At 36.4% G+C, this 26,890-nt stretch overlaps 1 protein-coding gene across 1 annotated transcript in view; it reads right to left on the reverse strand.

The window, feature by feature from the left end:
- LOC145291949 (uncharacterized) overlaps positions 1-26,890 on the reverse strand; it is a 370,326-nt gene that overhangs the window by 216,309 nt on the left and 127,127 nt on the right. Inside the window, exon 2 of the mRNA XM_080137877.1 lies at positions 23,970-24,010. Within this exon, the coding sequence (XP_079994003.1) occupies positions 23,970-24,010 (41 nt within the window). The remainder of the gene's footprint in view (positions 1-23,969; positions 24,011-26,890) is intronic.

Genomic DNA, 26,890 nt, shown 5'->3' on the forward strand with positions numbered 1-26,890 from the left:
AATGGTAGTTTGTATATCACTTCCCAATATGCTCAACCGAAGGTAGAGAGCATTATAGTCATCAACATATACTAGTGTTTCGCTGTTTCACAGCTCATCAGTGTGGCTAGAAAGGCACCTGCCTCAAGCCAGGATCGAAACCCGACCGCCCAAATGACAGTCAAGGCTTCTAACCATTATGCTATACGCTGATGCTGTGAGGGTAATGAATTAACGATGTTTTGACATCGACCAAATAGCTCCGCTCGATTTATTTACATAAAGAGCGTCGCTTAGTACGCTAATGACAGTTTGTATTTTCTATATTGCTAGAGCTTTATATATATATATATATATATATATATATATATATATATATATATATATATATATATATATATATATAATATAATATATATATGAGCTCTACCAATATCAAAATTGCTGTAAGCATAACAGTGTCGCTAGTAACATTTTAAAAACTATCGATCTGAAAGCCCATCAACTCAGTGTCCGACGTATGCCTCTTCACTGGATTATACGTATCTTCTTTCTTTTTATTTTGTAAAGAAATTTCAGAAGAAAAAGTAGAAATAACAGCATTTTCCGGTGAACGATGCGAGTGTTACTTGCCGTTTCCATTAAAAGCTATCCAAGGTAAAACACCACCTGTCGAGACTATCAGATCGGAACTGGCGAGGCTCGTCCACTCGCCGCGGTTTACTTTGAATATTCACTAACCAAGTCGACGCCGATGCCGACACTCCATGAACTAGCTTCATTAGAGACCGGTGAGCGTAATATGTACCGAAATGAACTCACTTTCCATCGCTTTCAGATCATTAGATGCATCCCTGGATACGATGGTCGTTCAAAAAGTTCTAAACCTTCACGCAGAAAAAGAATTTTGATTCTGCATAATGTAATGCTCGCCACAGAACGTTACTTTAGCTACTTACAATATGGTTCGTCTCGAGATGATGACGGTTCATCAGTCAGATCAGCAGCCGTGTTGAGCATCACATGGACACGAGGAATATATTTTATTTGTCTACAGTAGTGTATTATATAAGAACAGTTGTTAGTGTGTATGTCAGGTAAAACGCTAAAATTACAAAACACATACCCACAGAGTTGGTATTTTCTTGATCGGCGTTACTTCGGATGAATACTAAATATTGTTTAAAAAACAAACAAAGAAAAGAATATCAATCTATTCTTTGACCGTTAATCAACGAAAGTTTCTTCTGGCCGTGTCTGATTTCCAACCATTTGATGTACACACTCAGTTTTTTTTAAAAGAAATTATTTACCTTATACCGACTTACTCCTCGATATGAAATATTCAGCCTTCAACACAAAAAGTTACTTTCTTACTAATTTTACTATCATTGATATTTCATTTCAAATCATATATTTATGTAAAGTTTTAAAACTTTTTATTTTCAAAGCCATACATTGTTCTTGAGCTTCTAAGATGTTTGTCATTGAAAATCTGGCATGAGGATACTTTACCCTGCAAGTTTACCCGGACTAAAAATTACAAATAACACAATATTTGCTGTCCAAAAATGTCTCCTTGGTATTCTTAACCCACAGTGACTTTTATGAAGAATGGTGCGCTTTTTTTTTTTTGAGATTCTGCCTGTATTAACAGCTCTACGATGGATACTCCACTGGACTAGATGGATTCTTTTCCTGGAATCCAGTAACATCAAAGTGACCCAAAGAAAAATGTACTACAACCAATTTAAATGGTCAATAACTGATCAATTGGAGAAAAGAAAAATAAATATCTTTAACTTCTTTTGTAACTCAACTGTTGAGACGTAAAAAATGCTTAAGGGAATATTCGAATATGTACGTATCTCATATAGAGATCAAGTGTTCAGCCCTAGAAAAGGGGGGGGGGCTTGATTTTTGAGAACTTCGACTGAACGAAAAATGATAAATACGCATAGGTGTAGGTAATATTTATATAGTTTTAAAAGTGTGTATTGAGAGTTTTGTTATGCGTGTACGGTGCAGGAATATATTTTTCGTTTGTTTGAGAGACAGATGGATATATATATATACATATATATATATGAGAGAGAGAGAGAGAGAGAGAGAGAGAGAGAGAGAGAGAGAGAGAACACTGTCTTGTGGATGCGTTGTCTACTGTCTATTCCGTACTATTGCAGAGTTCCCTTGATTTTTAAGAACTTCGATAGTATTAAAATGAAACAGTGAAAAACGGTTCACAGAAGCGGATGATTTGTTAGCTGATGAGAGCCGGTAGAACTATTGCTACATGTGGAAGAGCGGAATTTGTGGACGATATTAATTCCTCTAGATCCGCCATGTTCTTTTCACACTCAAACAAACCGACAGAGTAACTTTGGAGAGGACGTAGTTAACCATCACACATAGATGGTGATTCTCTATGAAAATCTCCCCTCTTGAATGCTGATGAGACAACACCAATAACGAAGCGTGCCGATATCGTAAACACATAGCTGAAACTTTCAACTTTGTACCGAACAGGGCTTCTTCCATTATCAGTTAAATATTCTTTAAATAAATAAAACGAAATACATAAGACTTCATTATTCCTTGAAACTAGTGATGTTGTTCGTTCGTCTCTTCCAAAAGATTACGGTTATCAGGCATTTGTTCTGTGGGTTCGGAGATTGCTTGTTAAACCGTTTCGGAGATTTAAGTATTTCCCGCATTGATTGAGATTTTCGGACTGACTTTAACCCCCCCCCCCCAAAAAAAAAAAGATGAGGAAGTCAGTCCGAAAATCTCAATCAATGAAAACACCTCATCTAAAAAATACAGACACTTACTATTTCCTGCATGTTGGGAGGATTCTGTAGCAGAAAGTGCTGACTGTTCTGTCTTTGCTAATGTCACGTTTCCTCTGGTGTTCTTCCGTCCGGATTCAGCAATTGTTGCCTCTGCGCCATGCCAATAAAATTTGTCGTGGGTTAGTTTTCTGCGCCATGCCAATAAAATTTGTCGTGGGTTAGTTTTCCCCACAGGTTAAAATACAAACCAAACTGTTTGAGAGAGACCCTCAGACTGTCCTTGAACCGTTCTCGCTGTTCTCTTTACTTTGGACAACATTAACTTGTATTAAATGTTTTGATAGCTATTGCGTACACGTTTATCTAATGAGATTCCAGTGTTTATAAGATAAAACTTTATAATTATTTATATTACTTTTACAAACATTTCTAGCTACATATTTTCAAACGTGTTTCAGTATCATTTCATGAGAAAAGAAAAAAAGAAAAAACAAAAAAACAAAAACAAAAAAAAAACGAATGAACTACATAACGCATATCTTTCTGGTTAGATGGCGAGGAACGTAGGTGTAACGTTGTCCAACAGAAGTTGTGTGCAATTTCAGTCGCAAAGGAGACCAAGACAAAGAATAGGAAATAACCCCAACTAGCTTGGTCTTTGTAATAACAACATTTATTTCTTCATTGGTACAGCCATGAGGTCATTCACGTGATTTAGAACGTTATACACGTCTCTACAGAGATTTCGAATGTTATCTCATTGCTATCGTGATCTTTCGTTTTTTATAGTCCTTTTTTTCCCCAACCGGTCGCGTCACTTCGCATGCATATTAATGATCGGGCGAGTACAATATTTTTTCCCGATTCCAATTCTTTACAAATTTCTAAATATTATGTTACCGCAAATCACGTATGTTACATGTGCAGATATTTATTTTCCTAAACGTAAATATACTCTTGATTTTAGATTAACTGGTAGTTTAAAAATAAATAAATAGGTTATCTTAAATGGAACACATACATCAAGTCTGTTGCCAAGGTAGCTGGGAAAATGGTGGGATCCTTCTACCGCTCCAAAAGATATCTCACTAATGATGCAATTCTCTATCTATATAAAAGCCAAGTACGTTCAAAGATGGAGTACTGCTGCCACATCTGGGTGGGAGCTGCTAAAAACAGCCTACCCTGCCTTGACAGAGTACAAAATAGACTTCGTGGCTTGGTGGGGGATGCTGTTTTCTCTACCCTGCAATCTCTTTCCCACAGAAGATACGTAGCGAGTCTGTCATTGTTCTATCGTTATTTCCATGGCAGGTGCTCGTCTGAGCTCCATTCTCTGGTCCCCCCTCGCCAATCTTTTTCGAAAAGCACCCGACTAGCTGAAACCACTGTCAATAATTTTCCCCATTCCCTATCTGTGGTAAATCAAAACGTAGATACCATGAACAAAGCTTCTTTCTTAGAACTGCACGCCTGTGGAACTCTGTACCGCTTGCCTGTTCCCCCCTACTTCAACCTGGATGTTTTCAAGTCCAACACAAACAAATTCCTGATGAACCGCCCCCCCCCTTAGTAATGACACCTTACCAATTCTCCAATACTATTGCTACACTATCCCTTTGATTACTGTACACACAATAACCCTTATCCCTGAGTGGCCATTGGGTCTTGATAAGTGGTGAACTCCATGTAAAAAAAAAACAAACAAACGAAAAAAAAACTATTTTATCGTTATTACCAACAATAGGTTTTACTTTAAAGAAAATCAAATAAAAAAGAAAATGAAAAAAAATTGTATTGGCATCGAAGTACAGGCACACTTTTTTTTTTTCGATTCCAATACCGATTTCGGTGCTCTCAAATGTTCCGATTTTTCCGATTCCCGATAAATAGTCCCAACACTAATGCATGTATATCCGCGCGAACATACTATAAAGAGTTGTTCTGATAGAAAGTCAAACATCTTCGTAAAGCAGTTAAATTATGTATGCACATATGTAGCTAATAATGTTTGTATAAATAAAAATCTGTTTAAAATAGTAACGATTAATGTATTTTTTAAAACAATATACGGCGGTCTTCCGCTATCTGCTTTATATCTATGAACCCTAATTCTTACAATTCGTATTCTCGTACGTACGTTATAAACATTTTATTTAGATGAATCGTTCGACCGTTGAAGATTTTTTAATTTAAAGAATATTTAGCTGACAGTAATTCTTATTGTTAGAGAAAATAGTATTTATGTAGGAATATATATGTATATTTTAAACTATTTAAAAAAAAGGCAGTTATAAAATTTTTATTGGCTACGATAACCTTTATTCATTGTATATTTGAATTTTTTTACTCTTTTTATTGTTTGTTGTCTGCTCTGCTAAATGCCTACAAATATTTATTTTTATGAGTAAACTGTTGTAATTTTCTTGAAGCTTCGTGCGAGAGGTGAAAGGGCTGTGTTTGATGACTATGGAAACGTTATAAAAAGACTTTCTTTGTTATAAAAGAGTCAACGCTTATCAAGGCGCATAGGCCACTTAAGGATAAAGATTAATGTGTGTACACTAGTCAATGGGAAAAGATCATAATAATCGTTATTAGTGGAAATTCGGTAAATTGGATTACTCAAGAGGATGGCTCATCAAAAACTTGTTCATGTTGGACTTGAAGACAACCATACTCTAGTCAGTTCCACAGACGTGCAGTTCTAAGAAAGATGCTCGATTCATGGAATCTACGTTTAGGTTTGAGCACAGATAAAGAGTGGGGGAAATTATTGATAGTGTTTTTTTAGGAAAGTCAGGCCAGGGGGAACCATAGATTGGAGGTCAAACGAGCACTTGCCATGAAAATAACGATAACATAGATACAGGCTCGCAACAACTGTTGTGTGGGAAAGAAGTTGTAGGGAAGTGAAAAGGGCATTCCCACTAAGTTACGAAGTCTATTTTGAACTGTGTCAAGGCAGGATAAGATATTTCTAGCAGCTCCTATCCAGATGTGGCGACAATACTCCATCCTTGGACGTACTTGACTTTTATATAGAGTAGGTAGAGAATGGCATCGGTGAGATATCTAATGGAGCGGTAGGACGATCCCGCCATTTTCCAGCAGCCTTAGCAACGGAGTTTATATAGTATGGTTCGTATCCTGCATAAGTCCATTAAAATAAATCTGTTAACTTATTCTAATATAAAAAAAAATTAATAAAGTATTAGTAAAGACGTTCAATTTCATTCAGTTTATAGAGTAATGTGCCTATTTCGTATTTCGCTTCACTTTAAGCGTGTTTCGGTATTTACATAAAACTATTCTAAACTCCGGTTTGTTTCTCTAGCCAGAAAATGTAAACATTACTGCTAACCCTTATATTTTATTAGGACTAGAGTTAACCTATTGATCACATATTAGCAAAATACCGAATATTGTTTTGAAAATTACGTAAATCGTTACAATGTTAAATAAATTCTTATACAAACATTGGGTATTTATGTAGTTAAAGATTAGTTTAACCCCCAATTCGGTGCGTGTAATATAGAACATTAGAGAAAAAAAACTAAAATATTAAATAAAATTAAAAGGTAGTTTGTTCGTTAACTCACACTTTCATATAAAAATAACGGTAATAATACATTCAATTCGTTACGTGAAACTCGTTACCGCTCGTCGTTTTCGGTAAAACTCTGAATTTTAATGACGTAAGTATTTTTATTTTTTTACTTTATATATATATATATATATATATATATATATATATATATATATATATATATATATATATATATTAGTGATGAGACAAGTCTTACATTTTTTTTCCGATTGCGATGTATTTTCTCATTCTGTTCTAAATTCCCGATTCCAATACAATTACCGATTATCTTTTTATTTCGAAATATAGATGTGTTTATTATTATTATTTTTTTTTTTTGCGAGCGGGGTGTGCGGTTACTACAAAGACCCTGTAATATTGCACACATTTTCGCAAAGGTAAAAGTATATTTACGGTGTTTATAGGCGTGCAAAGCTTTCAATTTTACTGGTAGTTTAAAAATCATGAAATATTTATTTCATTATTAATAAGAGTCGTGGAAAAATTAACATTTAAACAAAAACAAAATAATAAAAAAAAATTTAAAAATCGTTTTTGACATAGGAGAATATGCTCAGTTTTTTTCCAATTTCGAAACTCTAAAAAAGTCAGGGTTTCTTTTTCGATTCCCAATTCCGATTAATCGTCCCAACAATAGTACATATTAAAAAGTATCAAACGAGTTTGCGTTTTGTTGCTTTTAGAGCGATTTTTCCCCAAGGATTTTTTTGATGCTAGTGTTTTCGTCACTTAAGCTTATTTTTCACATACTCAACTTTTACTCGTATTATTTTTCTCATTTTGTGCATGATTTTCGCAACGTTTCGCTCGATGTAACTTCCGACCTCTGGAATGTTTTTGACGAACTGAAGAATTTGGACGGAATTTCAAACGGAACGCGTTATTTAGTTCACGGGGTAGCATGCTCTCGTTCAGTCGCAAGTGGTTAAAGTACTTGAAAGAAATCAACTGTAAAAGTGATATTCACCTGAAAGCTGAAGGTTCAATTCTCAGTGTAGGTGGCCGAAAACTACAATTGCGAAATACTTAGGACCGCTATCCAGTCACGGCTTACGGAACGAGAGCATGCTACTCCCGTGAAGTAAATTAAAGGGTTCCGGTCGAAATTGTGTCCAAATTCCCGAGTTCGACAGAAACATTCCCGAGTTCGACAGAAACATTCCTGAGTTCGACAGAAAATTTCCCGAGTTCGACAAGACACCCCTGAAGAGGGTCGGAGGTTACATCGACCTAAACGTTGTGAAAATGACATTCAAGATGAGAAACATAGCTCAATGAGTTCAAATACGAATAAAAAACCCTCATCTCCAAAAATTCAGAAACCAAACTTTTAAATTTGTATTTTACGCCAAACATTAACAAAATAAATAAATAAATAGAAAAAAAAACGACGAAAAGAAAACAGTCAAGTTGTCTACACATGATACAATCTAGTCAAATATGTACAAACAGACGCGATAAACATTAAGAAAATATTGATTTTTTTCTTCTCCGTTTGCAATTACAAAACAACTTTGTTCCAAAGTCTTACAAACGCAATTTAATACACGAGAAACGTTTCTTTAAATAAAGTGTCGCAAGTAATTGCCTATGACATATATTTATAATGAAGTAAGCATTGAAAATACACTTTTTAGCCTGACGACCAACGCGCAGTAAACAAGAGTCGTTAAAAACGTGGTCTTGATGGTTAGAGAGTTGGGCACGAGTTATAAAACCAAAGTGCTACCAAATCCTTTATCACTTGTACGTACATTGTGTTGACTGGAATTTTTTTTACAACGTTGTTACCTCTTATCAAGGTCCGAAAACTACTCGAGGATAAGGATTAATGGATGTATTGTTATCATTGGGTTAGTTGCGTAATAATAATTTGGTATAATTAGATTATTAACGAGTACGGTTCAATAAGAACTTGTTTACGTTAAACCTGAAAACGACATCATTGTAGTCAGCTGGAAAGCAGACCAGAGGAATGGAGTTCCACAGGCGGACATTTCTAGAAAAAAGCTTTGTTCATGGAATCGTTGTTTGGGTTTAGGCACCGATAGAGAATGGAGGCATTTATTGATAGTGATTTTGACTAGACGAGTGCTTTTTTGTGAAAGATTGGCGAGCGGAGGGGGGGAGCGTAGATATGAGCTCAGCCGAATACTAGCCATGAGAATAGCGATAAAGCAGAGATAGACCCGTAACGCCCTTTCTGTGGGAAAGAGAGTTGCAGGATTTAAATTAGGGTAAAAATTGGTAATCCTGATCCATCTTGAATCCGGACATGCTTCTGATTAATGAGATTTTAAATTTATAAATTTAATTTATTATTTAAAAAAAAATGTAATTTAATTGGTTCCCGAGTTCGCCAAGATACAATTTAAGAAGATCGGTGGTTTCATCGATCAAAACGTAAAAGTCATAGTGAAGATGAGAAGAGTAGTTATATGAATGCAAATAATACGAGATGATTTTATATCTTAAACCGCTTACATATTTGAAGATGCTTTAATGGAATAAAAATCCCAGTTACTTTTTTGAAAAAATTACTGTCGATTTCTCTGGTTGTTTAGATTACATTTATTCTCTATCAGCGAAAAAAATGAACCGCCTACAACATTACAAAGTCTGTTTTGAACTCTTTCATTGGGTTATTCGAGCTTCTGTCCAGATGTGTCAACAGTTCACCCTCCTAGGATTACTTGGCTCTTATACCAGTAGAAAATTGCATCACCAGTGAGATATATCATGCATTAGAGATTTAAAGTTTTGTTTGCACATTTTAGAACTTATACAGAAAAAGAAATAAACTTTGAATTGTAGGGGAAACAATCTTCTTATATCCTTCAAATAAAACAGGAGCTTTCCGATTTTAAAAGATTGTATAGAAACAACAGCATCAGACAAGGCAAAACTATTCGCCCAAAACTTTGCAGCTAACTCTACCCTCTGCGACGAAGGGCATCATCTCCCCATATTTCCTCCTATAACAGACAACACCCTATACAACATACAAATATATGTGCACGATGTCGCCAAACTAATCAAGAACCTTGATTCCAGTAAAGCAACTAGCCCAGACGGCATTCCAATTATAGTGTTGAAAAAGCTTCGACCAGAACTTGCCCCCATACTTACAAAACTGTTTAAGCGTTGCCTTAAAGAGAAGTGCTTTCCAACACACTGAAAAACCTCGTCAGTATGCCCTTTATTTAAGAACTCAGGTGATAAATCATCCCCCTCTCAATACAGACCAATACGTCTCTTGTGTGTCATGAGTAATTTACTGGAATCCATATTAAATAAAGAAGTAGCCAACCACCTCAGCAGAAATAACCTCCTTAGTGACATACAATATGGTTTCCGTTCTGCTAGATCTATAGCTGATGTGCTAACAGTTATATCCCATAGGATTAGTGGATCTCTCGACAAAGGCTTCCTTTCTAGGGCTCTTGACATATCAAAGGCCTTCGATAAGGTTTGGCATAAGGGCCTACTTAACAAGATTTCCAGCTACGATATAGCTGGAAATGTTTTCTCAATCATTAAATCATTTCTCTCTGATAGGTTCATAAGAGTAGTGGTTGATGGGCAGAAATCTGAAGCCCACAATATTAATGCTGGAGTCCCTCAGGGGTCCACCCTGGGCCCAACTCTCTTCCTGATCTACATCAATGATCTCCCAAAACACATACTAAATTAATTCGTTGACATCTATGCTGATGACACGACCATCTACGGCAACACATCAAAGGCCGTAAATGACAAAGTTCTCTCTGATTCTCTCTCCTCTGATCTTGAGCGCGTCGTTCAGTGGGCGAAGAGATGGCTGGTTACTTTTAATGCATCTAAAACCAAGCTTCTAACTTTACATCATCAACACTCTGTTCCTCATCTAGCATCAATCGAAATGGATGGCTCTCGTCTTGGGGAGGCTTCATGTTTTGACAAGCTCCTGGGTTTGACCTTTACTCCTGATCTGAAATGGAACACGTATATAAAGTCTGTCTGTGGCCGCTGGGAAAATAGTGGGATCCTTCTACCGCTCCAGCAGATAGCTCACTACTGATGCAATTCTCTATCTCTATAAAAGCCAAGTACGCCCAAAAATGGAGTACTGCTGCCACATCTGGGCTGGAGCTTCAAAAAACAGCCTATCCAGCCTTGAAAAAGTACAAAATAGACTTCGTGGCTTAGTGGAGGATGCTCTCTTCTCTTCCCTGCAACCTCTCTCCCACAGAAGAGACGTTGCGAGCCTGTCTTTGTTTTATCGTTATTTCCATGGCAAGTGCTCGTCCGAGTTCCAATCCTTCATGATAAACACCCGTTTAGCTAAAACCACTGTCAGTAATTTCCCCCACTCTTTATCTGTACCTAAATCAAAACGTAGATTCCATGAACATAGCTTTTTTCTGAGAAGTGCACGCCTGTGGAATTCTATTCCGTTTGCCTGTTTTCCACCTAACTACGACTTGGAAATCTTGTAGTACTTACCAACAAAACAAACGCCCACGTGTTTGTGCCTTGTGTAGGCATGCGCGACAAAAACTTGAGTTTTATAAGCGGAAGTCTCGAGGTTGTCAGGAATCTCCGGGCACATGCGCAAGAGGAGGGATTGAGAGAGTGGTATAAAAGGCAGGTCGAGTGAGAAGGTCGTTGTTGTCATTGAACGTTACAGTGACGCGTGCGTTAGCAGTTGATTAAGAAGTTGTTTTTTGTGTCAAGTCGTGCACCTCAGTGAAGGTGAAGGTCATATAAATCGTGCACCTCGGTGAAGGTGAAGGTCAAGCTATTTCAGCGATTTCGTTTTGTCTCTTTTCCTGGACAACTATGGCTGGGGCAAAGTTTGATTTAAAACTGATACCCGAATTTGACGGATCCACGTCTGTTGTCGACTTGGTCGAAAGGGTTGAGCTGACCTCCAACCTCTGTGAAGTAAAGGGGGTGCATACCGTGATTCCCCTGAGATTGGCTGGAGGCACCCTGAGGGTGTATCAGCAACTTGATACCGTGGAGAAGGCTGATGTTACCTCTATAAAAATGCTTTATACAAGGCATTTGCCATGGATCCCTGCACAGCCTACGAAACATTTGCCTCTAGGAAGCTCATGCCAGGAGAAACCGTGGACTTCTTCTTAGCGGACCTGAAGAAACTTGCAGTTCTATTTGGAAATGGAGTCTCAGAGCAGACACTGTCGTATGCGTTTGTGGCTGGCCTTCCCACCCATGTTAAGCAACTGTTGAGAGCTTCCACCAGCGTATCTGTAACGCCCATGGAACATTTGTTGGAACGCGCTTGAGCCATTATCAGAGATGATGAGGACCTGAAGGGACCGGTTGTAATGATGGCGCAGGCAGCCAAGACTAATGCTGCAAAAAGTCCCAGTTTGAGACCCACGACAAATGGGAGATGTTTCTGCTGTGGCCAGTGAGGCCATTTCGCAAGAAGTTGTACTAACAAGGGGCGGGGGCGCCCGCGCTGTTTCCAATGTAGTAGTTATGGACATTTATCCCAAAATTGTGCGGGAAATGCATCAGGAAGCAGGACGTCAGCGCCGCCCTATTCCCCGGACAAGATTTTATTGAGGCGCAACCGACAATAAATGTGTACGTGGACCAAGTGCCTTGTTCAGCTCTTCTCGACTCCGGGTGCTCACACACTATCATGAGTGCCAAGTTGTGTCGAAACTCGACAAAGCAGAACATCAAAGTAACCACAATAGGTGGCAATACGCAAGCTTGCTGTGGAGCCGAAACTGTCAAAGTCACCACAGACTCTGGTGTGGCCGCAGCCATTAATGTGCTTGTGATGCGAGGGGATTTGCTGGGATTCGATGTACTGTTGGGATATGATGCTATTAAGACACTGGGGGGGCGTTGTTATCGGAAGAGATGGCTGATACCCTACCCCAACAAGCTGGGACCACCCAAGGGTCTGATTACCTTAATGGCGGTAGTCCAGCATAACAAATCAAAAGTTCGTCCGGTGCTGGACTATCATGAATTCAATAGATACAGTGAGACGTACACTGCCGATGCTGACGTGTGCGCCAGCAAGCTGAGAGAATGACGCTAGAAGGGCTCCAATGTGTCTATAGTAGACTTGCGGAAGGCTTATTTGCAGGTGCGAGTGGATGAGACATTGTGGCCGTTCCAGACAGTGTGGTTCTGGGGTCAGAGATACTGCCTTACTCGACTTGGCTTTGGGCTGAATGTGGCACCGCAAATCATGAAGACCATTGTAACTGCAGTGTTGTCCCAGGAAAAGACCACTGAGGACGAAACATCGGCCTATATTGACGATGTGTACGTCAATGAAGATATACAATCTGCGTCGCACGTCAGAAAAAAGTTAGCTCCATTCGGGTTGGAGTGCAAGGATCCCGAACGTCTGAGGGATGGAGCACGGGTATTAGGATTGGACGTCTGCGGGAAAGACGGTACCTTACGATGGAGACGTGGCAGTGAGATTCCAAACATCCTTGATGTTATTACGCGGCGGACTATTTTTTCCTTGTGTGGGAAATTTATTGGTCACTTACCAGCGTGTGGCTGGGACCGAGCAGCTGTGGGCGTCATCAAGCGCAGGGCAAGTTTAGTACTACTGGGATGATGTTTCTGACTCTGATGACGACGGAAATTCTAGAGAGAGTTGACAAGGAGGACCCTGCCCATGGAGAATGGTGTGTCGATGGGGACACTGTGAATGTGTGGGTTGACGCTAGTTCTTTGGCATTGGGAGTGTTATTGGAGCAACGTGGAAACGTAATTGAAGACACGTGTTGGCTGCGACCCGTGAATGATGCTCAACATATCAACCGGGCGGAACTGGATGCTGTTGTGAAGGGTTTAAATGCAATGCAGTCAAAGAAGTTGCATTTGTACACGGATTCTCTCTGCGTCTACCACTGGGTGTCCGACACTCTTTCGGGACGAACGAGAGTCCGCACTCAGGCAGCTACTGAGATGTTAATCCGGCGGAAGCTAAACACCCTGAAGAGTATGGTATCGGAGTATGACCTGTCGGTAAGTGTAACGCTCGTGGCATCACACTGTAATCGTGCAGACCAACTAATCCATGTGCCTCACAAATGGTATGAAGCTGTGAAGGCAGGCTTTGGGTTCGCTCTCGATCTTGCACAGTTTGCGCGATTAGCTCATGCCAAATACAAAGAATTCATGTGCAGAGTGGACATCCAGGTCAGGTATCAAAAGAACTCTGTATTTTGCGAGGACCCGGCAGTGACAAGGGCAGATATCAGGCAGATCATCAAGCACTGTGAGGCATGCCAGTTTATCGATCCTGCACCTGAGCAATGGCAGAAGGGGCGACTGGAGGTTGAGCATGTGTGGCAACGAGTAGCGATGGATATTACCCATTACAGTGGTAAGCCCTTTCTAACCCTTATTGACTGTGGACCCACTCGTTTTGCGGTGTGGCGGCAAATGACCAGGCAGGACTCAGCGAATGTTGTCCGCCAACTGTCATCTATCTTTTTTTAGCGAGGTGCGCAGGAAGAGGTATTGACGGACAACGATGCTGCTTTTTGTAGCCACCAAGTTCCGCAGTTGTTGAATGAGTGGGGTGACCGACTACGACTGCGATGTGCTCATGTTCCATCAGGGAATGGCATTGCTGAGAGAAGCCATTGCAGCATTAAGAGAATTGCTGCCAGAAAGCAATGCACCATTAGGGAGACCACGTATTGGTATAATATCACACCAAAACGAATATCTGAAGTGGTCAGACACCAGTCGGTCCTTGTTGATGGAACCCCACGCCATGTGCGCGATCTTCGCCCAGCTAGTGAAGTACATCCCACAACTACAGAGAGCGATGAATCATCAGATGATGAGCTGTTGATGTGAGGTCACCGAGCAAGAGAGTGAGAGTTGTAGTTCGTCTGATCAAGCAGGATCAGAACCAGAACCAGAACCAGAACCTGAATCCGACATTGTAAATACCACCCTTCGCAGAAGCCAGCGAACTAAGAGGCCACCCCCGGAGTGTACTCTATGTGATCATCAGATCAGGGGGGGGGGGAGTGTAGTACTTACCAACAAAAGAAACGCCCACGAGTTTGTGTCTTGTGTAGGCATGCGCGACAACAAAACTTGGGTTTTTATAAGCGGAAGTCTAAAGGTTTTCAGGAATCTCCGGGCGCATGCGCAATAGGAGGGATTGAGAGAGTGGTATAAAAGGCAGGTCGAGTGAGAAGGTTGTTGTTGTTGTCATTGGACGTTACAGTGACGCGTGCGTTAGCAGTTGATTAAGAAGTTGTTGTTTTTTTTGTGTCAAGTCGTGCACCTCGGTGAAGGTGAAGGTCATATAAGTCGTGCACCTCGGTGAAGGTGAAGGTCATGCATCTTCAAGTCCAACATAAACAAATTCCTGATTAATCGCCCCCTTAAGTAAGAAGTTTTATCAAATCTCCAATACCAACTATTACTACGATATTATCCCATTGATTATTGTACACAAAATAACCCTTATCCCAGAGTGGCTTACGGGCCTTGATAAATGATGATCCCCATGTAAAGAAGAAAAAAGAGGGAGACAGATTTCTTAAATTCCCGAAGAAAATATATGAATTATTTCCCATTTTCTTTTTAACTAACGGAAACGGGAATAAAATTTTACTTGAAAAAAGATATTTCTTATATCCTTAACCCCCCACCTCAAAAAAAAAAAATCATAAGCGTCATCGCCTTGCTGATTTGCAGTTTTAAGTCATAATTGAAAATTATTTCAACATTACCAATCGTTTTAATACGATTACAAAAAATTTAAAATGTAAATTTTGGAGTTTGTCGCGAATTTTTATTAATGATAGATAATGCTGACCATGAATGTTGTACAACTAATTTCACAGTTAAATAACGCCGTTTTTCGATGACATTGACGACTTATTAGTGCCTTCTTGACACTACAGGCTTCTCTGCTACTTCCATTGTCGCTAAATTTAAAATAAGCAAAAAACAATTTATATTGACGTTCCGGATGTGATATGCTTTTTTTTACATAGGCATCAACACTTATCAAGGCCCAGAGACCACTCGAGGATAAGGGTTAAGAGTTACAGTTCTTTTTGTTTTTTTTTACAAGGATGTCACCACTTATAAAGGTCCGGAAGCCACTCGGGGATAAGGGTTATTGCATGTACAGTACGTTGTACGTTATAGTTGAGATTTCATAAAGCGTCTACTTAAGGGGGCCGCCCATCAGGAACTTGTTTACGTTGGACTTGAAGACATCCAAGTTGTAGTCAGGTGGGAAACAGGCAGACAGAACAGAGTTCCACTGGCGTGCTGTTTTAAGAAAGAAGCTGTATTCATGGAATCTACGTTTAGATTTAGGCACAGATAGAGTGTTGGGAAAATTTTTGACAGTGGCTTCAGCTAGACGGGTGTTTTTCGTAAAAGATTGGCGATTTACTCCATCTACATATCGTGATACATTTATTAAAATGTATAATTTATTATTTTATTGATTTTTAGCCGAGAGGAGATATATTTTCAGCATATTTTATTTATTGTATCATTTTTTGCGCCAAAAAGATTCTCGTCGTTCATATTTTCTAAACAAAACGAAAAAAGGGGGAGGAGGAGGCCTGCGAGCAGGAGGAGAAGGAAGAGACAGAGATACTGTGAACGAAGGGTGGAAGAGGAAAGAGAAAAGAAAGCTTATAGATGAGAAAGAGAGGAGAGAAAAAAGATAGAGAGAACTAAACCGTATAGAGAGAGAGATGGGCCGTATATATATATATATATATATATATATATATATATATATATATATATATATATATATATATATATAGATAAACTAATTAGAGAAAGAGAGATAAATTGTATAGAGAAAGAGAGAGATAGACCGTATATAGAGAGAGGTGACTGAAAAAAAGTTGTCAACAGTCAGTGGAGCCTCATGCTTCAAAGCGACAAGACGTAAGTAAACGAAGGTCGGGGTGGTGAAGCCAGCGAAAGGCGACGGCAGCATGGTAGCGGCGTCGCGGAGGTAAATATCAACGACACAAGCCGATGTTGGCAGCGACGGTAAAAATCTGTTTTGATCAGCGGTCAAAGTTAGAATATTGACTGAAGAAAAGAATGAACCCAGCGAAGGAAGGATCCAAGGAGCAGCGCAATATTTATTATAAATCAAGGACTTCGATGAGCTTCAGAAACAAATACTTGGAGCAATTAACACGCACGCGCGTAATGAAACGTAAACAATCCGAAGGACAGGAGTACGAAAACTAACCTGCGCGCGCGTAATCAAATATAAACACTTTATAGGAAAGAAATGTATATATAAAACAAGCGACGAAAGAAAGAAGATATTTTAAAGGACATTCAGTGATGTTTTTCAACCAAAACTTTCATTTCTCAATCATCCCTCTCTTCATGTATCTAATTGAGCAGACGATTTCTTGTCTTCCATGTGAACATTGACTGTTGATATATTTTTCTCTCGGTAGAATTTAAATCATTAAATCATTTCATTTAGTAAGACATATTTAATTTTCTTTTCCTGAATTGAATTTTATTTATTTTATTTTTATATAAAAAAGTTTGTTAATTTTTCGACGATACTTGTCCTCGTTATTTCTTATGTGATTTCATTTTATTGTTGTCTTCGAGGCGTTATCCCATTCCCATAACAACGCATTATCAGGGAACCTGGGAAACTTTTTTTAAATATATTTCGTTACATCACTCATCTCTACTGTCCCCAGTAGGGCTGAGATACGTTGTAACAGTATTTACTTAAAATAGAACAAAAATAATCATTTTTTTCTTAGTTTCCTTGAACACACGCCGAGTTTAATACTATGAAACCAACATATTTGCTTTGGTGTGGTTGTTTTGTTTTATGTAATATTAATCCTTTTGGGGTTATTTAATGCCAAATCCAGTAATTTTAGACAAATATTGTATTCTTAAAATTCTTTATATCTCCAGATATTAAATTATGGTGTTTGGTGTGATTGGTTTTTAGAATATTTTTTTGACTTTACAGAACATGATTGAGTTTTGCAAGCAGTAGCAGAACTAATATACGACTATTCTAAATTATCTATGTTTTTGTTTTACAGTCGTTTCCTTTCGCAGTTTTTTTTTTTTTTTTTTTTTGCTGGCTTCTTCGTAATATTTATCGTTTCCCGACAGTAATCCATAGCAGAAATGTTTCATAAGATTGCCCAAAAAAAAAAAAAAAAAAAAAAGCAAGACTTTCTCAAAAAGAAAACATGACTCTTGGAAGGGAGGGTCTGCTGGGAATGCACGGACTCATTATTAATTCAGACAGAGCAAGGTAACTCATGCTGCTTCGAGCCGGCTCGGTGGACTGATTGTCAATCACGTATCTTTGATTGGTAGTGTCAAAAAGAATTTTGGAACGTTCATCACATTTATTATTTTCCTCTTTGTATCCTATTGAACAGATTTTTATAACTTATATTTTATCTGATAAGATTATACTCCCATTGCCACTGCTGGATGATTCTTGTTATCTTTATAAAATACAATTTGTCTGCGTGATCGTTCTCCATGAACTTCAAAATTGCTGGGCAGTTTTTTTTTCGAAATTTTACACAAATTTATTTTATGGTTATGGGGGTGTTATTATATAGGTTTTACATCGAAACCCCCTGATAAGTATTGAAAATCAGTAATAGAAACAATTCCGATTAAATAAGGAACAGTCAATAAAAAAATCCACACCCTTATACAGCCTAATATCACAAGTGAATTTGAGAAATTATTTCACCACACAAGCAGAACAGCACGGTGTATACTATCAACAGTAGACGCTTTATAAGACAGGGCAGCGTACGAAAAAAATATTTCCGTTTACAGCACTATAATATTTGGCGTGTGTATTTTAAGCTTTAATTCACGCCATTATATAAAAATAATTTTTAAAAACCAGCAGTAGCTTCTCTACAGTGTAATACAGACTACAATGGATTGTGGGATGAGTAACTCTGGGGAGGTATGTGATGTTTATCCCAGTACACCACAGTCATCAATTAGAAAAAGAAGTCAAGCTTGTTGATTGAAAATGGGCGATTGCACTGATTTTGGTGACTATAAAATTATTGGGAGTATGAAACATTTTTCTTATACTCCCAATAATTTATTGTCACCGAAATCTTATTTCTTGTTCTGTTGAGATTAGTGGATTTTATTTATTTTTTGCAAACTATTATCTTCATCTTTATATTTGTTGTTTCATCGCGTTTCGGCCAAGTCAACCTTTGGCCTTCCTCAGGTGATTAACCTGAGCGGGATAGGAATGCTTAGTCTTGTAACTATATCTTCAGTAATTACTGCCTTCCATAGTTTTTGTCTCACCACGTTTGGACCAATTAATCATCTAGCCTGCTTTGGAAAGGATTGAAACCGCTATCTTAAGACATTGCTCACCTGGACACCGTAGAGACTCAACGCTTCTATCCACCGCGCCACGAGCCCCGAAACGTGGTGAAACAATAGCAACAGTTCCCAAATAAATAAATAAGTATGAGCCATTTTTGGATTCTCAATTAATCCCGGGTAACACTGGATCTATTTACTTGCTATTTATTTCACTACACCTGGGTTGCTTATACATCTATGTTACAACTTTTTAAAAAAAATTCTATTTTCAAGTTAAATTCTATTTTTACGATACGTATTTTTTTAATTAAATTTTTAGGTGGATGTAGAGAATAGTTCCAAAACAACCTCCCCCCGCTATGTTACGAATACATTTCTAAAAATTAACGTTCTTATTTCAGCTCAGTAACACATGCACAAGTACCAACTAAGGTTGATTATCCCATTGTTATATGATATTGGAAACGTGATTGTCTTAGTTTTACCTATGTATGCATATGTTTTTCAATTGGACCAACAATTCGGAAGTTAATGTAATGGATGTGACCTGACTGGATTTGGAGAGTCCATTCCATAATCCACGTCGGTCGGCATCTATTACCAGATTAGAATTACCTTAAAGTCTTAAGATTTAGGGAAAGAAATTCTAAATGCCCTTTTCAAATAGAATTAAATGTGCCTAGATTAACTAAACCTGATATCTTGGAAATGCTTCCACAGATTTTGTTCTTTTAGCAATGAAGAAGATTGTTTGTTTAATTTTTGTTTTAACGGCACATCAAACAACTACGTGTTATTTTAATACAAGATCTAGTAATTTTGGAAAAAAAAGTGTTATCCTTCAAGAGCTTTATATCTTCAAATATTTATTAACTAGCCTGGGTGCCCGGTGTTGCCCGGGTGTTTGGAAGTGTATGTTGAGCAATAAATAAATGAATAAATAAAAAAGAAAAGAAAAAAGTTGTAGTAGGCGGACAGGTTCGATCCTGTAATGCGAAATGGGAAAATAAAGCGGAGGTGTGTGTAAGGGTGTTGGTTGAGCAAACAAAAAGGAAAATTGCGAACGTCAAAATAAAAAAAAATAAATAAAAATAAATAAAATAAGAAGTAGTAGTAAACGAGATCGAACCCGTAACGCGCTAGAGGAAAAAGAAGTGACCCCCACCTCCCACCCCAAAAACTATCTTACCGTGGTTGTGACATCATGCCCGGTCGAAATAATGCGTTTTAAGCGTGAATGTGAGGATTGGATGACTTGCAAAAAATGTCAGCGAAAACATCGACCCTCCCTGTAGAAAAGTACTCAGTTGAGGGGGAAGAAATTAATGTTTTTGGCAAATTTTTCGATACCAATCTCGTGAAAATCCTTTGCACCTGTCGAAAGTTTTAGGCAGGCAGACATACATTTATACATACATACAAACAGACACGTGATATTTATATTATAGAAGATGGTGTTTCCTTTTGTTGTTTCTTAATATACATTTTTGTGTTTTGGGGGCTTTGCATAACCAGATTGACTTTTTTCAAAAGAAAAAGGGAAGAACAATAACAGTAAGGTTTGGTACATTTTTAATCAGGAAGTTCGTATTTTCAGACATATGGTAGCACCAGATGCTACAATAGGTATTTACATTTCCAGCCAATATGGACCTGGGAGGAATGACAAATAAAGGACAATTCCGTATTTCGTCACAGTCTCAAAAATAAAAAAGGCTCCACAACTGAATGTCTTTTAATGCCATACCCATACAATGCAGAAGAGTCTAGCATAACTGATCAGCAGAAACATACCACTAAATAAGTCTCGGTTAGGACATATAGTTGGCGCCACTAACAAGAACGAGATATGACTCTTATAAAGCACTTATCTTCAAACGACACCTGTTAAAACCTTACCTGAATCGTATGATTGATTTGCGAATAACACTTAAGTGAAGCTAACGTCGCAAACTTTCAAAACTATGAAAATACTTCAATGTAACAAAATTTAAAAACTATGAAAATACTTCAATGTAACAAAATTTAAAAACTATGAAAATACTTCAATGTCACAAAATTTAAAAACTATGAAAATACTTCAATGTAACAAAATTTTAAAACTATGAAAATACTTCAATGTCACAAAATTTCAAAACTATGAAAATACTTCAATGTAACAAAATTTCAAAACTATGAAAATACTTCAATGTAACAAAATTTAAAAACTATGAAAATACTTCAATGTAACAAAATTTAAAAACTATGAAAATACTTCAATGTAACAAAATTTCAAAACTATGAAAATACTTCAATGTAACAAAATTTAGAAACTATGAAAATACTTCAATGTAATAAAATTTCAAAACTATGAAAATACTTCAATGTAACAAAATTTTAAAACAATGAAAATACTTCAATGTCACAAAATTTCAAAACTATGAAAATACTTCAATGTAACAAAATTTCAAAACTATGAAAATACTTAAATGTCACAAAATTTTAAAACTATGAAAATACTTCAATGTCACAAAATTTCAAAACTATGAAAATACTTCAATGTTACAAAATTTCGAAACTATGAAAATACTTCAATTTCACAAAATTTTAAAACTATGAAAATACTTCAATGTCACAAAATTTAAAAACTATGAAAATACTTCAATGTCACAAAATTTCAAAACTATGAAAATACTTCAATGTCACAAAATTTCAAAACTATGAAAATACTTCAATGTCACAAAATTTCAAAACTATGAAAATACTTCAATGTAACAGAATTTCATAACTATGAAAATACTTCAATGTCACAAAATTTCAAAACTATGAAAATACTTCAATGTAACAGAATTTCATAACTATGAAAATATTCAATGTCACAAAATTTAAAAACTATGAAAATACTTCAATGTCACAAAATTTCAAAACTATGAAAATACTTCAATGTCACAAAATTTCAAAACTATCTAAATACTTCAATGTCACAAAATTTCAAAACTATGAAAATACTTCAATGTCACAAAATTTAAAAACTATGAAAATACTTCAATGTCATAAAATTTCAAAACTATGAAAATACTTCAATGTCACAAAATTTCAAAACTATGAAAATACTTCAATGTCACAAAATTTCAAAACTATGAAAATACTTCAATGTTACAAAATTTCAAAACTATGAAAATTCTTCAATTGCGTATATTTATAAGTCATTTTTTTTGAAGGAGGAAGCACTGTAAAAGTCACAAGGGCTAATTGTACTCTCGTTCATAGATAACAACGGTTAAAAGGTAGTATGCGGACTTCAAAAGCAGTTGTACAGACCCAAATTATATAATGGTGCTGAGCATTCATATCACCCGAATTTCTTAGTTGTACGGGAAACAAGAAAAAAATCTACAAACCCTGTTAAGTCGATTGTGAATTTTAGATGTATGACAACATGATTGCCATTTTTGTTACAGTCGATCAAAAACAATTGTTTGCTTTTGTTTTAGCAATATGTCAATGGATGAAACCTTGCTTCACCATTTACTTCTAGAGCGAAATCGGAAGATAGCTGAGTGCACAGCAGCAGATATAAGCCGTCCAAAGTGAACATTAGCAGACAAGGTTTTTACCTTTGTATAAACAGATGCCAAATGTATTTTTAAATCGATTAGCTTTAATAGCGGACATTATATTGCATTGATGCGCGTTCAAGGACAGAAATTGCAATAAGAATACTGTACAGCAAAGAAAAATAAACTGTTACACTAATATACTATACATTGTCACAATTCGATCGCAAACAAGACAAAAGCGCAAAAAATACATTTCGAGTTGCCGAAGTGACAACTCGCTGTTTGCCTACCTCAATCTTTTAGAGATATTCTAGGACACATGTGAACAATTATTACTTTTGGTTATGGTTTTCTATTAATGCACAAACTATTTCATGGAAATCACCCTATGCAAGGCATAAAGATGCTTGATATAATATGATGTTTCTATCCATGTTGTTAAAATTGCAAAAGTATTTATTCAAGCTGGAAGGGACACCCGGTATAGCCAGGTTGTAGAATTCGCTTAAATATTTCAATTCTTGCAGATTTCATATATATTATTATAGAGTTAATGGTCTATCAATTTTCATATATCATCAAGTTGGGATTAAAAAAAATACACCTATATGACTTGGGTTCATAAGCTTGAATCGAAACCGAATCCCCCCCTATATATATATATATATATATATATATATATATTTACCAGTGGTGAAAAAACCGGACTAGAGTGCTCAATGTGTAGCCAGAGCAGTATATAAGAAATTTATTACTGTGAGTCCAGAATGAGTTTACATATTGTTTCTACTAGAGGAAGATCCTCAAAGAATCTATGGCTAGTTGGATATTTCCTGTCTTTGAGGATCTCTCTCTCTCTCTATATATATATATATATACATATATATAATTGTAGTTCCTTCAGCTATAATAGAAACCGAAACCAAAACTAACGAGGAATTCTGCATTCATTCATATTCGGATTTTTTTGGAACCATTCACATCCATTATTCAAGGATTTCTAGATTTGTATTTATTCGAATTAATCATTGCACCGTTAACGAACAGTCCGTACTATACTCAATTTGATTCTTGCTCTTTACTGTTTAATTTTATTCCGCCATTTTATAATTGCTTCTTTGAGTATTTGCATTGATAGACTATTTCTATATCGAGTTTGTAACTTTCCTTGCAGATTTTTCATTCTTTGAATACATTGCAACATTTCATTTGTTTGAAGTCTTCCAAATTTATGCTGACCAACAAATGATTTCGTGGGTTAACTCATTCTCATATGAATGAGTTATCTTTGGAAGTTCATGGATTAAGCGATGGTTACACTGAAAAATTATGTCGTATCTTACTGCAAATGTTGCTAGATAGGATCTTTGAATATACTTTTGTTTAATTGCATATTTTATTTTATTTTTGCTGAGTTTCGAGTTTTAACGTGACGCCTTTTGCATGATGCAAAAGGAAAACGCAAAAAACGGCAATTTTAATTTTTCTACCAATCCGAAATTACTCACTTGGAGCTATTTTCTCTGAATTAAAACTGTTATACTTTTCCCTTGTGTCTATACGAGTAAATAGAAACGTATACTTTTAACCTCTTCGGTTTTAGTTAAAGTTTGTCAAAGCCAGTTATGAAATAAACTTAATTATTAACAAAAAAAACTGTGAAAATAAACTTACCCTCTGATTCTCTGTATCTCATCCTGAAGTCTTTCCTCATCCTGAAACAGATTAGAGACATAAATTGTACGTTTGATGATTTTGTGTTACGAAATTAAATCTTTCTTACACGTATTACAACAGAGAACTGGACGACCTTCGCCGAATGTGAAATGGGGTAAATTCGTGCAATAGCTGTTGAAGAAAACAATAAATTTTAGAACCTTTTTTTTTTTAAGATCCAGCGTTTCGGTCGATATAATCTCCGACTTCTTCAGGTGTATCTGGTCCAACTCGGGAATCTTTTTGTCGAACTCGAGAATTTGGATGAAATTTCTAACAAAATCTTTGTTGATTAAACGGGGTTAGCATGCTCTTGTTTTATCAGCCATGACTGTATAGAGCTCATAAGTAATTTGCAATTGTATTTTTCGATACCTACATTGGGAATTGACCCTTCAACCATCGGGTGAATATCACTTTTACAATTACAGTTAGGAGCCCTTGGCGCAGTGATTAGAATACTTGGAAAAATCAATTTAATTCCTTGTGGCGCAGTGGGAAGAGTATTTGGGAAAATTCAGTTGTAAACGTGACATTCTTCTGAAAGTTGTAGGTTGAATCTTAAGTGTGGACAAGCGAAAATATAATTGTGAATTACTTAGGACCTACTAAGTCATGATCGACGGAACGAGAGCATGCTACCCCCGAAAATTAAATAGATTTCCGTCCGAAATTCGGCGCTGATTCCTTAGTTCGACAGAAAGATACACGATTTCGACATCATACACCTGAAGAAGGTCGGAGGTTACCGAAACGCAATGAAAATGGCACTAAAAATGAGAACAGTAGTCTAGAGAAATCAAATAGTTCGAAAATAAACAGTGTAACACTAAAGTGTTTATAAACATATCTTTAAGTATAGCATGTCGAGATAGCGTTTATCACTGAAAGTAAAATTAAAGATTATCTGTCAGACTAAAGCGCCTGGCTAGAATTCACTGACAGTAAAATGTAACTTTCTGATAACAGCTCTTTGAGTCGGCTGTCATCGAAGTTCACATGCCAAGCGGCCATTCGCCTAGTTTGATGTTTCTGCCTCGCAGATTTAAGAACTTATAAAAAACAACACACACATACACACATACATATATGTTTGTGTATATATGTATGTATACATATATGTATGTGTATACATGTATATATATATGTATGTATGTGTATATATGTATATATATGTATGTATGTGTATATATGCATATCTATATGTATGTATGTGTATATATGTATATATATATGTATATATGTATATATATGTATGTGTATATATGTATGCGTATATATATGTATATATGTATGTGTATATATGTATATATATATGTGTACGTATGTGTATGTATATATACATGTATATGTATGTATATATATATACGTATATATACATGTAAATATATACATGTATATATATACGTATATATACGTATAAATATATATATGTATATATGTGACTATTTCATTTATTGACATGAATTAATATAAGAAGATATACTTTTTTTGCTTACATTTTCAGTATTTACTTAAACAGTGCTCAATACATAGGTAGAACTAGGTGGTAATGGATGAAAATATATATGGTAATTTAAGCTACGCCGAATATTCTGCGTTTCAGGCTCATGCGGAAATTTGTAGTTATCGCGCATTTTTATATACACTTATAGTATTGAATTTGCTAGTTAGCCAATCCGTTTCTTAGTAGTAACGGGGCTTATCCTAATCAGCTGACGGGCAGACACTTACAAGACAAAAGTACAGTTTACCATAACTTTGCCCCCTCCTTTTATGTGTTTTATGGGAATGGTAAATATCCCTTGTGTGTAGGAAGCTGACCTATTTTCAGCATAGGTGTAATTATATATGTTATGTTGTGTTTTGGTTTATGTTTGGATATTATGTTAGGTTTATTTATAATTTTTTTATTTGAATATATGTTTATTTTGTTTTATTTATATTATTTTCTATTGTTATTGTCAATTTTAAAATTATTTTTGTAACGGTAGCGGAGAGTAAAGTTTATCTTGTGCACACAGTTGTTCGCTATTTCTCTCCTTCACTTTTATAACGTCTTTCTCATTCATACTTAATCTACAGTGATCGCATAGGTCCCTACATGTACATGCATGTCTTACTATTTTCCATTCAACTTCCGGTGAACGTCCACCTTCAGTTCCCAGTATTGATTTGCTAGTACTGTTTTCATTCGGTGCGTATATAAAAACGCGAGACAACCACAAAATTCTCGCATAAGCCTGATGAATCCTAGCGTGGATGAAACGCGGAATATACTGTGTAGCTTAATCGCCATATATATTTTATAACTTACTACCTAGCTTTACCTACTTATTCAGCACTGTTGAAGTTAATACTTAAAGTTTACGCATAAATTTATACTGTCGTATATTAATTTACGTGATTAAATGAAGTAGTTATATAAATATAATCGAAAACTGTGTAGGCTTTACTTACTTGCTTGCATCTTGCTTCGGAAATTATGCGATTTATGTATAACTTCTTGATTGCTTAAATCTCGTCTTCAACGAACAGGCGATTCTATCTTTTAAAAAAGGGATGATATATATATATATATATATATATATATATATATATGTGTGTGTGTGTGTGTGTGTGTGTGTGTGAGGGCGTTACTAAGAAACTAAGGATTAGGTGTGGAGAGTTGTATGTTATAGTTTTGATTCTAGCTGATGGCACCCAAGTGATATATGTGTATTTTTAGTTTTGATCTCACTACTAGATATTAGGTTCAATATAATAATCGATACAGAATTTTCTATCAGTATAAATATGTAATTTGCTAAAAATGGAAATTACATATTTAATCGTTTCCTGCGACCAGGAAGCGCTGAGCTGCCAACTAATATATACGG

The sequence above is a fragment of the Euprymna scolopes genome, chromosome 13, assembly GCF_053919585.1.
Source record: "Euprymna scolopes isolate OS-2025 chromosome 13, ASM5391958v1, whole genome shotgun sequence".
Lineage (NCBI taxonomy): Eukaryota > Metazoa > Mollusca > Cephalopoda > Sepiida > Sepiolidae > Euprymna > Euprymna scolopes.